The sequence below is a fragment of the Harpia harpyja genome, chromosome 9 (genome assembly GCF_026419915.1).
Source record: "Harpia harpyja isolate bHarHar1 chromosome 9, bHarHar1 primary haplotype, whole genome shotgun sequence".
NCBI classification, from domain to species: Eukaryota; Metazoa; Chordata; class Aves; order Accipitriformes; family Accipitridae; genus Harpia; species Harpia harpyja.
Window position 1 is genome coordinate 36,747,435 of NC_068948.1, and position 16,985 is coordinate 36,764,419.

A 16,985-nucleotide genomic window follows, 5' to 3' on the forward strand; every position below is an offset into this window, starting at 1 on the left:
TTTCTGCTCATAGCTCACAGAACTCTCTCTGCATTTGTTTTGCATGTGTTCTGTGATTTTCAGCGTCAATATTTCTTATTTGTCAGTATAGAGTGCAAGTTTTAACAGATATGTATTTGTCCATAGTGTCTTGATTCCATTATCTTTTCTGCACTACTTTTTGGATTTTCTGGTATACACCAGCATATAGTTTAAGTCATAAGTAAACCAGAATAGGGATGATTCTGTAAGAAATATCAAATCTAGTAAATATATGCAAGTTCTATTAACTTGTTACATTTAACAGCTTCTATTTTTCCTGCTAAATTCCAAAAAGTAGTCAAGAAAATGGAAAGTGAATACAAAATGATGGTTGATGAATGGAAAGATGGATGGCTGAATGGATGGCTGAATGGGTACATTTATTTCACTGATCATATAGTAGCCTGCCTGCAAATTTCTTCTTTGGTAAGATCTAACAGTACCTAAGCTTAACCAAACTTAGAAAAGGTCCAATACCCACTAAATTCAATGAAAGGGCTCCCAGTGATGTCAATGACTACTGATTCAGCCCCCTGTGAGACCCCAGTACACTCATATTTAGATGGAGGTGTTCTTCCATTTCATCCCATTTAAACTAAGAGTAACCATGGTTCAAGACAAGGTCTGTTGTTTCTTTTTTAAGGACCGCCTTCCCAACTCTGAGGCTGCAAAGAACAGAAATGCACCAATCTGTCCAACTAACCAATGGAAGGGACCAACATTGGTCGAGACCTTTGTGGCACTGCACTGCCATGAGAGGACCTTCGCCCTGCATGCTCCGCCCTTTCAGGCCGTCCTGCGGATGATGGATTACCTAAAAGCTAAAAAACAACAACAGAAAAAACAGGTTTGTAAGTTACATGCATGGTAAATATTATGGTTATATGGTTGGACATTAATCAGGTCAATCACATTTGGAAGCATAAGCTCTAAAGGCAACTAAACTTAGTTTTTAACTGAAAGGTTAGCTGAAAAGTAAATACTGTTGCCTGGCAAACCTGCAAAAGAAAAAAATGGTTCCCTGATTTATGGCAGAGTTTTATAACCAGCAGTCACACATCAGAACAAAAAGAAAAGAAAAGAATAATTTTTGAAATATTCTTTTGCCTTTGTTGTTGCTGCTAAGATGATGTTATAATCTCCTGAAGAGTAGTACAACCAGTCATGAGAGCTGTGGAGCTTGGACTGCACTCAAAAGGCAAGCTTTTTTTGCATTCAGCTATATAGCTTTGTCCAGTTTGCAGCATGTGAACAAGTGTACGTCCTTCTGTCTTTGAGCACGCTGCTTTTTCTATAATGGCCTTCGGTTGTTAAAGCCTTTTAAAGGTCATTGAAACACATAGAAGGGAATGTAGACACACTTCGTCTCACATCACAGCTGTCTCTTTCTGTTCACTACCCTTGCAGAAAATGTTGCTATTTTAATAACTAAATGGTACTATTTTAATGCTCTCCAGAGTTTATCATGCAGTCTTTGAGATTAATACAGCTTGGGCATCAATTTTAACAGGAGAAATTTTTAAGGATCATTTCAGCATAAACTGCTAGGCTAGAAAGGCAGGCAGCTGATTTCTACTCTTAGACGAAACACATTAGATTTGAGGTTTCCATTCTGGACTGTTGCAGACTGAGAGGGTAACGAACTTGCTTTGGTCTTTAGGGAGCAGGGAAGCCTATGGATGCATCTATCAAAGCGTGGAGACTCTGCTACAGATTAATGGACAGAAATGCAAATACGCAAGATCACACAGAGGCATCCTTGAAAGACATGGAATGGCCCTGGCCTATCCCATTGGAAGAAGCTGTTTGCCTGCATTCTCATGCAGAGATGCAGTCTGCAACTTCAAAGGCAAGAAGAGATGGTCTAAAAAGGAAGGCAAAGTAGTGAGAGTGCAGACATAAGGTAGAAAATGGAAATATGATGAAACCTGTGACTCCATAAATCTGGGTCACTGCCACAGTGGGGGAGAATCTTGATTCTTGTCCGGAGATGTTTCATGATAAAGAGCATATCCTGAAAATTCTGGGAATGAAGTGAATAAAAACAACATGATGAAATGAATTCCTCGACATTAAAAAAAACAAAACCAAACCAACTGATGAAATATTTTTCCAGTTAAAATGCAGCTTTTTTTTAAAGCAACATTTAGATGGGCAAAATAAAGAAAAACAATCTTTTGGAAAAATTATAGTTCAGCTAACCCTTAATTAAAATTTAGATTCAGTTGTCCTTTAATAAAAGCAGCCATTATTGTAATTTGTTCTGTGGGAAAATCATTGTAAAGCAAATTAAACTGATTTCAGCATGACACAAAAGAGGACTGTAAAGGAAAATGCAGAATAATAAACAAAAATGAATGGGGAGGAAAAAAAAAAAGGGGGAAAAAAGTAGCAGATAGGTCCAAAGGATGGACTCTAAAAATTAATTCAGAAAAAAAGAAAAGAAAAGAAAAAAAAGAACAAAAGAAAGAAAACAGACTGATTTGGCAAGCAGATGTTAGAAGGAAGATTTATTTCACACACCAGAGAGTCTTCTGCATCTCTGTGGGATGGCTTTGCAAGTAGACCAGCTGCCCTAGCGTCAGCCATTTTTAAGTCGGTCTTCCAGCCTCCCTGAATATCTTCATTAGACAAATTATCTGTTCTATTACATTTCTGAGTCTCATACTTTTTCTCATAACTGGGCTTGACCTGTTCACTCCTGGGCTCTACAAAGGAAGGACCCAGGTCACCAAAATCTTCTTCGATGCTGGTTTGTCTCGTTAAAGTTTTCCTGCGAGCAAGCAATGGCCTCATGCTCTTCCTGCAGGAACAGTTAGCAGTCTCTGCACAACAGCTAGATGCAACGTTGGCAGAAACTGAATCGCAAGTATATCTGAAATTAAAACGAGATTCTTCTTCTTCGCTTCCACAGTCTAGTCCACTGTCTGGGCTTCTCGATAAGGACCGGCTATATTTACATCCTTTGTCGTCTGCAGCAAAATCCTCCATGCCTGAAATTCTGTGCTTGGCTGGGTACCAGAAGTTGTGCTGCTGGTCTTGATTGTAGGGCCTAGGTGGTCTAGAGTCTCTAGCTATTGTGGGATTCTTTTTATAGGGCATACCTAAACCCTGCTTGTACAGCAGTTCAGAGTATTCACCATCCTCTTCAGCTACTTCTGGAATACTGAAAAGCTTTTTACTGTGATGTATCTGCTGTGAAAAGTCAGGCTGTTCCAAAAAAGTGGCTTCAGTGGTCTTATTCTTATCGTACTCCTTAAGATTATGTAATGTTAAAAACCAGACAGGGAACAAATAGTGTGTGACAAAAATAAAATGGGAGGGAAAAGGGAGAAGAAAAGAAAAATAAAGACAGAATTAGTTTTAGAGCAATGGCAAACGTAAGACATGCAGCTTATTTAGTGAAAAGGATGTCATGCTTTGAATGAGAATCTGTGAAAAATAAAGACGTGATTAAGAAGTTGCTGGGTGTCAGATACAACATGAGAGGTCAGTACAAACAACTGAGTGATGCTCTTAACAAGAATAAACCCATGCATTTAAAACAAAGCAATAAAAGCTGCATACAGGTTCCAGCATGGTGAATGAGAATGACATTAAAACACAGCACTAAGGCTTAGTATGTTCCTTGCCCCGTGCCAAATTGCTATTTAATTTTTCTTTGTAAACAGAACCCATATCTGCAAAAGAAAATTCTGTTCTAGCAAGCTTTCTTGCTTTGCATCTGTTAAAGCATCCTATATGAGCAGCAAATACTCCTAAATCTCCTGCCACAGGAAAGCTATTCTGCAGACATCATTAAAGAAGTTCTAGTTTCCTTTGTAAAATTTTAAAAAAGGCACCATTTTTAAGGCTTGACTTCCATAGAAAGAACCCTGAGAAGCAGGACGCTCTCTGATGTCACTTGGTCTGCACTGTCATCAAATCTCTCATCATAATCTCGTACCTGCTTGATAAAACCAATATTTGAAAATCAGCCTATTAGCAGAAGTAAAAATCTCTGTTTATACCGGAAGTAGGTAAAAACTATCCCAGCCTGGATAAAATAAGCATTCTGAACACAATAGATACATTTTGTAATTTTTCTATTACATTTACACAAAGCAAAGGTTGGTGTGACAGAAGAATCCTATGCAATATCTTTGTTGGACTCTGAGAAGAGACAAGAGAATAATGATGCGGGAGGAGTTGGTTTTGATTGACAGAGTTTACAGATTCTGCATCATGGAGGTCACCTCTCCTTGTACTTTACTTAATGCCCAGATGAAGTAGGTCTCTGGACAAAACAGCACCCATAAATAATGACAGATCATCTTGGAGACCTCAGCAATACCTCTCTCTCTGAGCATGTTAAACTTAACTGGGCTTTGGATGTCTTCCCCTTTCAAGCACTAGGAACTTTCTAAGTTACTTTATGATTGTATTTGTTTCACCTATTTTCATTCATTTTTAAAATGTGTATCATACTCCTGAAACTTTTGAGACAAACTGCCATAAAAGTGGAAAAAAGTCAATAAATATGAACAAGGATAGTTTTGAATGGAGCTCAAGTATTCCACATTTTAGAATGTTCCGATTGGGCGAGTTGAATCTTCCCTTGATCACTTGTGTCAGCCTTTGTTTTAGGGAACCATTGGAGGGAATAATAATCTCCCAATAAAGCAAATATATATCTGCAAGCAAAATGTTTTCTTGTTACTTAGGGGCATCTATTAACTCAGGAGAGAATAGTCAATTACAGCTGCAAGGGCATGGTTGGCATACTTTCAGATGCAAGAGAACAGGAATCTGATGACATTATGGAAAATTCAGTAAACATGTTTTTCATTTTTTTTGTTAATTACTGATGTTGCAAAGTGAAATTGGATCTAGTGAAAGAGGGGGAAATTATTGAGCACTTTGGGAGAAGAATCTAACCTGCATTTTGTATCAGAAAACTTACCAGCATGGTGGGCCATATTCTCCAAATGAGACTCAAGACATCCATGAGTCCTTCCTCAGGAAGTACTCATACTGAATTCCACTTCTGCAGAATGAGTCAACCAACCATGCCCTTCACATACACTACTACATCAAGAGAAGTATGCCTGCAGACTTTAACAGGTCTAAAATTATTTACTACACCAGTTAAGGGTCTGGGCCTTTCTTTTTAAATATCAACGTTGGCAATATTAATTTAAAACCAAAATGATGCATAAAGATCAAAACCAGTCTAGGGATAATTCACTTTTTCCCAGAGGAAAGGGACAGAAGCAGCATGCAGAAGGATTTCAGTTTCAACCTTTGTGTTAAAAGAACAATAGGAACACTGGCTGTATTTTCTTTTGAAAAAGTACCTGTCTCATTCCAGATAGTATCAGAATAAAAGGACTGAATTTATAGTACATGAAAGCAGTTACAAGAATGGTCAAAATTCTTGTATGCATGAGAAAATAGTATTGGGTTTTAGTTAAATAACAACATATTGGAGGAAAAATCAACCTGTGAGTTTCCCTATCATTCAAGTTATCCAGCTTTCTAAGACAACACAATTCAGTGTAATTGCTAGCACATAAAAAGCAAATACAATTTACACGTACAAATATACTATGGGAAATATGTATTCTGTACCGGGCAGGTTCAACATTCTACATAAGCTTTAATTGTTATACTAAAGTTGTCTTTCACGATGAATATTCCTGTGTAGTGTTAAAGCAGTATTTCTGATAGGTATTTCCTACTGTCTCTGGTGATTCCTTAATAATCAGAGCACGAGGATTTCTGGTAATGCATTTATCAAACAAAGCTGATCCAACTCCCTTTCTTACAAGCACGCTTTAAAGCCTGTGGAAGAGATGGGACTAGCACTGGAAACAGGGACAAATTAGTCAAACACAAAAAACCTAAGCTGTTTTTTTTCTATACATATGTATGTTTATATAAATCTTCTTGCTCAGAAACAACTCATTGTCTCGGTAGCACATAGCACACGTAGTATATTGTCATATAGACATGGGAAAGGTCCCCAGCTACAGAACAGAAATTGCAACTTCAACAATTACATGTCAGAAAATATTCAATTAGTTAAAAGATTAGCTATCAAATAATAAAAAAAAAGGAATAAATGTATTAAAGTGGCCTTGACATCATAAACAATGTTCACCCCAGTTCTAGGTTTATACAACAGTGTGAGTTTTAATGGTCTGCAAAATCCATAATTGACTAAAAGAAATGCTTTGAAGGAAGAATCAAAATATGGAGATACTCCTAAGGTTTCTCTGCAGTCACAATTACCTTAAGTGCATTGTGTGAAGTCACACTGACTCGTCGCCTTCCTCCATCCTCCAGCTGCATTTCGGAGTACAGCTCTTCCTCATCTTCTTCCATAATATCAGACAAGTCAGAACCTCGACTGCTCTCTGTGTGGTACTCTTCACCATGGCAATAGTGAGGCTAATAGACATGGTGAAAGAGAAAAGTCTTTACTGACTGTAAAGCTGAAAATCCTTGTATGACATCAATGAGGACTAGAGCATTTCCTAGGTTTGAATATCACAGTAATGACCACATAGAAATTATGTCATGTAGCTTGCTGCTCTGTTCTAGTGGAGAGATCATGTATAATTTTTTTTTGACCATTTATGCTCCTAATTCAAGAAATCCAATCTTAATCCCATAGGTGATACAAAAAAGAATGCCTGCATTCACAGTACCAAATCTAGTTCTAGTCTTAATTAAATTCCCTTGATTTAAAGAGGTCCTTCATGCATCAGTGGACTTGCTGACCAAATTGTAAAAGCCCTAAGGTAACTCGCATATCATCTGTTCTTCACAGCTGTTTGTTACATCACATTGTAATTTAAAAGTGATCAGCATTTAATTCTTGCAGGTTGTTACCATCATTGTATGATATAGCTAGCTGATGGAATTTGAAGCTTTCATTCTCTTAAACATTGTAGGAATAGACTGGCTAAAACTTTAATTGTCTTTTAAAAGTAGTCCAAATATTTCAAGTTCCTGTAAATTTCAGATTAGTCGGAGGATAAGGAGGAAAAAGTATGTCCTGCTGAACTGCTAATGTTAAAATAGGAGTGGCCTCTGTTAAACATTACATCTAACAAATCACATCATAAACAAAACCCATTGTATTTCCAAGGACAAATTTTCAAATGGAGTCATCTGACTGTCAGATTGCAGTAGAATATTTGAGGAATCAAATATTCTAGAAGTACTAGAATCCTAGAAATTACTGCATTCCTTCCCCCAGCAATACTAATGAAAAAATAATTTCTGTGGTACCAGATCAATTCCCATAGCTATGTAACACGCTGATAACAATCAATCCCAGCAATGAGAAGAAAATATCTGCAATAAGCAATTTCTCCAAAGTGAAGAGGGATTTGCCCTCCAAATACAAGAGGCAATTTCTCCTCTTTTAATTCTTTGTTCTGGAGCTAGAAAGATTCTAGGGTGAAGCCTTTAGTAGTAATTCTCAGTGCCAAGCCCATAAGTGTTTTCAGATCCTTCAGATACATTATATTAGGATCATCTTAGAAAAAAAGTCACTGCAGTTTCACAATGATTTTGGTTTCTTTTTGAAATTAGAAGATTAGACTATATCCTAATGCTTCATTTTTCACATCTAAATGTTGTGGCCCTTATACTAAATTTTATTATTTCATCAGTTCCATTCCAGCAGAACCTTGGTCCTGTTTTTCACAGGAAATCACTCCTGCGCTCCTGTTCTCAGCTGTATTTAAATAGACTTGGGGGTTGCACTGGCACAGTACTACAAAACTTGACCAACTAAGTGCACAATGCTTTGTAGATTGTCAAAGGCCAATACCGCTGAAATAAAGCCCTGATTGCTTGGGCAGACTACAGAGACCTAGCAAACTGTCTCCAAGGCTTATCCATTGTGGTTCTAATAACAGGAATGCCTTGCTAAACAGCTGTTCGATTATTTACATAAATCTTCTAATTCAAGCACTACATTAATTGAGGTATAAAACATAACTAGGAGATATTATATAAGCAATAATTACGCAATTCTGCCTGCAATCAATTAACTTTCTATGTAATATGGCATACATACTCCATGTTCAATAACTGGGTGCATTTATAATGCAGATTTCCAGTGAAACTTCTATGGCCATATATTCCATGCACTCGTGGTTATTATTTCACATGTTTTCTAGCACTGTCCTTCCTGCAAATGTCCCAAGCTGTCTCTGAATTTCAGGTCTATCTCCGATACTTACTTCCCTTGTCCTTATTATTTATTTACAGAGCAAATCAACAGCTTGTAGAAAACAATATCTTCATACACTTTTGTAAGAAAAGAAAGAATGATTACTCCCATTTTAGTCTTGGGTGACAGGCCCACTGACCCAGATGCTCAGAGGTATTGAGATGCATAAATACTTGTGAGGATCTGGGCAAGAAAGACTAACTTTCTAAGCCTGTGAGAGACTGTGCACCCCTGATTCAGAATTGTGATCCATGCCACCCTTCCCTGTGGGGCATTTTTAATTGGAGAGTTTAAAATCAATGTATCTTCCTACAAAATACAATGTGGCAGACATGAAGGATTTCCATTAGCAGCCATATCTAATGCTAATAAAAAGCTTGATGAAAAAACATTAATGTTGCTTGCATTTGCTTGCACTGTTTTTACTCTTATCTACAGAGTAAGGCAAGTCAACTGATAGAAAGCCAAAGACCTTTGATAGGGAATCAGCGTACAGAATAGTGGTTGCTTCTGGAAGGTACCAGCAGCACATGAGCATTATAATGAAATTAGCAAACTAATAATTTCTTAAGGGGAAAACCACCGCAGATTAGGTTTCTCAAATTATTTCTTCACTAACAAACCAAGCAGTAAAAGTGATCATCTTTCATAAACAATGCAAATGAGCAATTAAACTACAAATAGGTATATCTCTGAAGCTATAAAATAAACATTTAATAATCAATTCACACTTAACACACTGCAGTTGTTTTGCCAGACATAATTTAACTGCTATTTTTCAAAGTGCATTTTCTGATGTAGTGTTTTAAAGCAATGAGGAATTGTTTCAGCCTTACATGAAAACTAAATTTTGAACCTAATCAGATCTGAGAATACTTGTAGCCAGAGAGATTTCAAATCTAGCTTTGAGGATGTTTGAAGTAGCTTAACAGAGCTTAATCTTTTTAGGCTTCAAGGAATATACACTTTGAAGGTTCCCAGCCTTCCAATGTTCATATCCAAACCTTCTATTTTGTAGAGCTTGGTAAAGCAGACACACTCCAAACCAGCCTTTAATGATCTGTGGTAGTAAGTCAACATGGAGCAGCAACTTTGCACTCACATGGTAGATACCCCCAAGTTTATTTACCAAGGTTAAATATGAAGTTCGGTTATCAGAAAAATGAAGTTGATCTTGGTCCCTTACAAACTTTTTTACTCTAAACTTTTTACATTGGGCCTTCTTAATAAGATCACTGGTTCTGTTAGAAAATATTGTCCTCTTTGTGTCCAGAATAATTTTAATTATATACAGAGGTACAGATGCATCTCACCCACAAGCACATTTTGTAAGCACAGCATGATTGCATGTATTCTAAAAATATTGTATGTGAACCACTGTATGTGAAGATGGAATCAAATAAAGTCTTGAAGCCACATATTTAGAACACTGGAAATTTGGAGCAATGTTTATACATTTATAAATGCTTGAACTTCTATAATAAACGGAACCAAAATTCCAGAAAGTCTCAGAACTGGTACGAGAAGGAATGCCGTTGCTTAGACACTTCAACGTGGGAGGTCAGATGTTTGGCTAACAAGATTATTTGACCATGCTAAGACATAAGCTAGAATTTACATCTGTCTTGAAAGTAATGTAATAAATTACTTTATATTTGTTTTCAGTGGGATCAGACTAAAAGCTGCACAGATGTGCAAAATTCTTCTGGCAACATCTTTCTATTCATTACAGTATGCCAAGTATATACAGTGTTGGTTTTCTGCTAATTAGGATTACAGGTTATGGCTTTTATGGAACACAAAAATCCTTCCCCCTTTCCCTTTTTTCACAGTATGTTTTCATATGCAGTAGTAACACATCACACAGAAAAAGGCCAGAGCCCAAACATGACATTCCAGTCACATTTTCTATTTCAATTTTTTCTGCTTCAGTTTTTTCAGTTTCCAGTGCTTCAGACTGCTGCGTGGGATAAGGATCTATAGATGTATGGTGCCAAGCATTCAGTTCCTATTAGACAGTGTTATGCTCCAGTAACAGGACATTCATCTACCTCCCCACAATTTAGCTGCTTGTCTGTATAGTTACCAATATGGCTACAATAATCAGACGGTGACCTAGACAGCCTGCTGAGCTTCATAAAATACTTGTTTGACCAGGCTACTTACTTGCTTTCCAAGTTCTGATCCTTTCAGGAAATCATCAACTGAAGCCCCCCTTCTTTTGACATTAGGAGAATCATAGCCATCTTCCTCATCGTCTGAGTTAGCATACTGGGCTGCATTACTCCTTTCGCTAAAAACGCTCCTCCTCTCCATCTAGCAAAGCAACAAAAAATGGAAAATTGTGAAGCACACCTGTTCCTGCAACCAATGGAAGAAATGGCAAATATAAGACATAAAGACTCAAGAACAGCGCATTTAAATATACTCATGGTTTAAAGCAATGGTAGTTTCCCCTGACTGTAACCTTTTTGGAGTTTTCAAGAATTTTTTGCTCGTCATATTACTCTTACTCATAAACAATTATATGCTTTTATGTGACCGTCAACTCAGCTGCTAGCTTTCTTCCCTGTACCACTTATGTCAAAATTCTCAGTATTCTACAGTTAGAGGCTGCTAACGAAGACACTAATTTCCCTTGGCAGAGGGTTAGTGGACAACCTAGCCACTACTACTAGCCTCAGTACAAAAAAACCCTACAGAATGAGACTTCGTGCTCTTCCTCTGCTCTGAGGTGACTCTTCCCATCAGCTACTGATTCCTGCTGCTTACTCTCATGACAATAACCATCAGCCATCTAACAGGCTGGATGAAGGGCAGGGAGAAGACACATAGCTTCTTCTGCAGCAGCCTACCACAAGGGAAGAATTTCTGCTACTAGGGACTAAACATAACAAATATCATTGGCAGAATTTGATTTAATTTAAGGTGGATCCATCTGTAAACTTCTGTCCAGATCCCTGAATTAAACATTTCAAGCATCACTAAAATTAATGTAATTAAACGTGGTTCAGAGCATATGTTATGTCAGCAATTTTCAAAAACAAAAAACGTATTTCAATTCTCTTTCCCTATATGGTTGTTAAATCAATTTTCACCTCAGAGTGCCCAAGATACTAATTGCCTTTTCTACTTCTGTTAAATTTATTCCAGTTTGCTTTACTTATAAACAAGAGGAAGAAATATACACATGAATATATATGTATTTAGCAGACCTTATTGATCCAGAATTATTCAGCTCCCCCAAAGCTGTATCATCACCCACTGGCTCAATTCTGTCCCAAAACAGGGACAGTCAATAAGTTGGGGCTGTTAAGACATGTGTGAACTGTCAAAATTAATGGAGTTATTTTAGAGATACGATGGGAGACTGAAGACTGGACATAACAACTTATGACTGCCAGATGAAGGACCAAGACAATGTATGAAAAAAGTGACACCAGAGCTTGAAACAAGTAAGACAGTTGTGAGCAGCTTGTTATAAGAAAGTAACTGCCCAGGGCACTGGGAGTATTTAAATATTGTATGCTTGGGTAGGAAAACCAGAGCACGTTGTCAGGATGCATGCGCATCAGCTATGCTGACCCAAGAGCCTCAAGTATGGGATTTAAATTAACTAACAAGCATCTGAGTCACTACAGCAGCCATGGGTCATAATGGTCTCATAACCAGGGAGTCTCCTTCGGGCAGTGCTGCTTCTCGCAGCTACAAAAGGAGCTGTAACGAAAAGCTTTCACGTGGCAGCTTATGTTGAAGCAGTTGTAAACATCTGTGGAAGTGTAGCGCTGAGAAAGGGGCACTCTTGAAGGGCGAATATGTAAAATTGCCTGTAGATCCATAACAGCATACAAAATAGTGGTTTACGTGCATCTAAACTGCTATTTGCTATTTTGAAAAAGCAGATGGTTTTAGAATACAAACATGTCTCTTATCTGACTGCTGATTAGATTCCCTTATAGAAATGAGACTCTGTCCTCATTTTGTAAACCGTCAAAAAGATTAGCTCTCACAGGAAGTCTGCTCAGGACTTTTGTTTATCTGCCTATTTCCAGACCCATTTTTAAACTGCCCTTTATTGTTTTGGTCTCTTTCAAAGTACTTCAGTACTTGGTTGACTTTTCTCACAGAGGCACAGGCCTCCCTTTTAACTCCTGCAGGATCCAAGCACAACTTCGATGATTACTTTTTTTTTTTTTTTTTTTTTTTCAGAAGTAAGGCTCTGCATTTTTGGAGACAACCTTTCTAGTGATGTTATGGGGTTTCTACGCTGATCAAAGGCTGATCAGTGCTCTTTATGGTTACAAGCATATTTGTGGAAGATGGCGCAGAATTTTAGCACACTGCTTCTTCTCAAACTACGGATCTTCATGGTTTAGGAATGATTAGCTTCTCCTTAAGGCATATGATGAAAAAATTCTTTGATGGAAAGTGCCACAATGAATAAAGCCAGCCCCAAAAAGCCTTAAGAAAAAGTTTGCCTTTACCCTATTGCTCTCTGCAACTCGTTGTGCAGCTTCTCTTGCCATGGCTTTTGCGACAGTGTTTGGGACGGGTGTGCCTTGAGGTTGAGGGAGTATTCGGTTGGGTGATGGAGACCTCCTCCCCTGAAGCAGGCTGTGAAAGTTAGGAGCAGGTGGCTCAAGCATGTGTCCATGAACAGGGGATGCCGAACGAGTCTGCTCCCACGACTCATCCATTTTTAAATGTGGACCTAAATGTTCTTCTTTGGTTTCTGGGGCTCCGGCACTTGCTAATGGCTTAGATTTGGGAGCAGTTCTGGGGTGAGGGGTTGGAGGCACCAGTAGGTCAGATGGAATGGCAGCAACAGAAGAATCCACTGACTCCCCTTGCGCAGAGAGTGTTCGAACTGTAACTTCCTTTGCTTCCAAACTCCTTAGTCTCATTAGCTCCACCAATGTGTTCTCTGCTGTTGGAAAGATCACCTCCGCCACCTGAGTACACAAACAAGCAACGTAGTAGCATGAAGACATGTTTCCCCCCCTCTTAACCCCACTAAAGTACAACCTTCAAAGTCTTAACATGGAGTGAATTATTGCCAACACAAAGTGGGCTGCAAGAGCCCACATTAGGGCTTCACACCCATTAGCACCGGTTGTCTTTAATCCTTTCAAACCATTTGTCCAAAAGCTTAAGTGCTTCTGGAAAGGAAGCTAACGAGCAAGTTATGCACAAACAAAAAAGTAGGTTCTACTGAAAGCTGAGAAAACCCTGCACACATTCAAGTGCTGTCACACATTTTTTGTTGCCTTTACCTGTCAGTTGAAATTCACCTAATGTAGATGGTCACTGTTACGCTGGAAGGAGAACTCACCCGTTGACCTTTTGCATAAACCCCATAGCCCGTGACATTGGCGCCATGGGAGGTCCCTGTTGCTGTCAGAGTTGGTGGTTTCCAGGACACCTGTATGGTTGCTGGCGTGGACCCAGCCCGTACAATAACATCTTGAGGTGGAGCTGGAGGACCTAAGACAGACAAGACTGGTCACTGTCGAGCTGTAGATGGGAAGTATGTAAGTCAACTGATATACCTGCAAGTCGGGAACTACAGATCTCAAAGCACTTTTTTATTAAGAAGACAAAATATCCTTATTGCAGTTATTACGTAAAAACAGAAGCATAGGCTCAGCAGGTCACAGAGCCAGGAACTGACCCTCAGCTTAGAGCCATTAACGAAGCTATATTTCTTTGCAAGATGGTCCGTACTTGCAATTTGCTCTAGACCTATTCTTATCCCTCCAGGCTGCATAACTGCTACTTACTCTGAATGCAGAAGATGTTAACAGAAAAACGCAGGGAGAAAAAGGCCCCGGAGTGGCACTGTTAGGGGAAAACTGCTGCAGGTGACAGCAAGTGACTTTTTGGTATGTATCTCTGCACTGAATGCACACTACATACTCAGAAATCACTTTCAAATTCTGTTTCTCTGGACCATCAGTGGCTCCAAGTCACAATTTATAGGGCAGAATCACATTGACACTAAGGTGCAACGTGGACTGCAAGCCGAAACTTTAACCTTTTCAACCAGCAGCATGCTGGTTTGAAGACAACTGGACTCAAAGTCTTTTCTCTGCACTGAATTAAAAGATACGCCTACTAACCTTTTAAGGCATTTACAGTATGTTAGTGTAATAGCACAACAAATACATGCTTAATTAAAAGACATTATTACCCTACTATAAATAGCTCTACTTTGGACAGAAAGTTAAAGTAAAAATATCATAGAGATTATTAACTTGGGAATTCTTCAGGCACCCTGTGGTGTTAATTTAACAGTCAAACCCTGAGAAGTGTTTCATGCTATAACATTTCAGAAGCAGGGATCAGCTGTAGCCATCTCTGCGTAATAGCTGGGAGAATACAAACCTTGGTTGCTGTGGGTTTGCTTTTGCCAGTGAGTGAAGCACAACCAATTTCTGTTCATCTACCAAAAAAGCTACAAATACAAATATTTTAACTGTGTGTATTCATTGCTACCAAACAGATCATGACACAAGTGTAAATATCACACAAGCCTCAGCCTCCAGATATGCTGGCAAACCATCAGTGCATTTCAGTAGTTTGCTGTCACTGAATTTCATCCTCTGGTGGGCATGGAAATAAAATTGTGGTCATGTACAGGATGCTACAGGCACAACATGAAATTTTTGCCTATATCATCCCTTGTATCTATAATGTATTTTTAACTTGCAAGGCCAAAGTATGCAAACTGTCCTAATACTATGCTTGGCCAAGTTGTAGATTTTGATTTAGGATTGAATTTCAGCTTCCCTGACCATCTTATTTGATTGACAATCAGTGCTCCCAATCCAGCAAAGCTCCTCAGCTTACAAGAAAGAATGCATCTGATCTAGTCCAGTATCTTGTCAATGACAATGACATTAATCTGCTCCTGCAGGAGAAGTCACCTTCCTTCCATTCTCCCCAAACCAAACAATCCCCAGGGAGTCTATCTCGACCTTCACAGGCTGTAGCAGGGAGAGGTTTAATAAACTGTAAAGCCCAAGGCGTAGTATGGTTTCTATTTTTCCCCATTATTAAATGGGAAATTACTCCTGATGACTTTTGATGGTCTTGGTCACCAACATATATGTTTGTTTCCGAATTCTGCTACAGTTTGGTCTTCATTAACTTATTACCTAAATTGGCTCAAAACCCATGAGTCCCATTGGTCCTGATCCTGTCAATACTTATGTCTATTTTTAGATCTGAGCACCCAAAAGGGAACTACTTCTATTTTAACTTAAGCAATTGTAATGCTTTGATGAATCAAGAAGCGGAGTTCAATTGCTCAGCAACTAAAAAGCTGTCACTCAGCTTTGGGCCGATAGGAAGCAATGTGTTTTCAAGTATAAATCATGCAAAACATGATATATATGCAAAGAGAAAAATGAAAAGGTGACCTCTAATTGTCCTGTACTTTTCACGCAACTGCTCTCTCTAGCTTTGAAGAGTGAGCAGTTATCTCAAGTTCATTTTTGCTTAGTGTATTCCTAAAAACCCCCTGAGATTTGATACAGTGTGAAAATTTTAAAACATTCACTGGTCCCCACTCTCTTTTTGGTATAAGTGGCTGATGGTATCCTTTTCTATAAGGATTTCACTGAACCCACTAGTAAAGAGCAGAGCTTCTCAGCTTCAAATAAAGTGAGCACATGCATTCATTTGTAAACATTTCTGAAGCCCTTAGAAAAATGCCAGTACAAATGTTAGCAGCTACCTGTGGCCAGTTATGTTGCAGTTCATGCTGCACTGTCTGCTAAACCTGATGTTCACCTCAACTAAAGGTTTAGGTGACATCATTCATCCCCATGCATCTTCTAGAGAAGCCCAATAACAAAAGATTCCCTTCACACAGAATATCTCTATTGTTCTCTCAGCATACTCTAAAGTAATCTTTAAAACATGTCCCTTACAATGTAGATCAACTGAAGGTATTTAAGGTGGAAAAATAATCCAGTCTCTGAGAGAAAGAACAGTATTAGTCACATTAAAGACACTTTCTCTATTTTTTTTCTTTTAACTTCTTTCTTTTAACTATAGTTTGGAAGAAGAGAGATGCAATTACTCAAAGCCAGTAATACTTGCAAGACAAAACCATGACACACTATGATGGTAACTCCCATTTCTGACTCTGATTTCATAAGCATCCTTTTCCCTTTATTTCAATGACTTTTAAAATACAAGCATCAGCCTCTAATCACTTCAACAGTTGCTATTTTATTTTGCCATATAACAGTGAAAAGTTGACGTGCTTTTGTAAAAATGCTCTGTGAAATGAAGTGGTCGGGAAGATTTTGGGATCTCTGGATCTAAAAGCAGATGCTTCACTGCATTTTAGCTCCTCAGCAGAGAACAGCCCATTTATTGCTTTAGCGTACTTCAGCAACTAGAGGAAGATACAGCATGTTAAGTGTTTGGCTTGAAAAAACCTCACTTGAAAGGCCTTTCCCAAATAACGAAGTCGTCAACATATCTAATAAGTTCAAGCCACCATGTAGGCAGTATCTCCTGACTCCCACAGAACATATACAAAGTTTAAAATGCCCTCACTTCTAGCAGATTCTATAATAGCACTACCACTTATCTCACTGAAATGATTTAAGAGAAAAGAGTAAATGACTGAGCTGAGGACATTTTTACTGAAACTATAAATCAACAGCATCAAAAGCAGTAGACATACAAGCTTAACTCCCTCTCTACTCAACCAGCATTA

At 38.4% G+C, this 16,985-nt stretch overlaps 1 protein-coding gene across 21 annotated transcripts in view; it reads right to left on the bottom strand.

The window, feature by feature from the left end:
• The window catches only part of RIMBP2 (RIMS binding protein 2), a 116,866-nt gene that overhangs the window by 19,653 nt on the left and 80,228 nt on the right, over positions 1-16,985 (bottom strand). For 15 of the 21 annotated variants that reach the window (XM_052795668.1, XM_052795667.1, XM_052795659.1 and 12 more), the window contains 6 exons: positions 13,584-13,735; positions 12,736-13,203; positions 10,418-10,567; positions 6,295-6,453; positions 2,545-3,276; positions 725-842 (listed from right to left, as the gene is read on the bottom strand). In XM_052795668.1, the coding sequence (XP_052651628.1) occupies positions 725-842; positions 2,545-3,276; positions 6,295-6,453; positions 10,418-10,567; positions 12,736-13,203; positions 13,584-13,735 (1,779 nt within the window). The remainder of the gene's footprint in view (positions 1-724; positions 843-2,544; positions 3,277-6,294; positions 6,454-10,417; positions 10,568-12,735; positions 13,204-13,583; positions 13,736-16,985) is intronic. The other 6 variants (XM_052795662.1, XM_052795663.1, XM_052795666.1 and 3 more) reach the window with 2 other exon arrangements.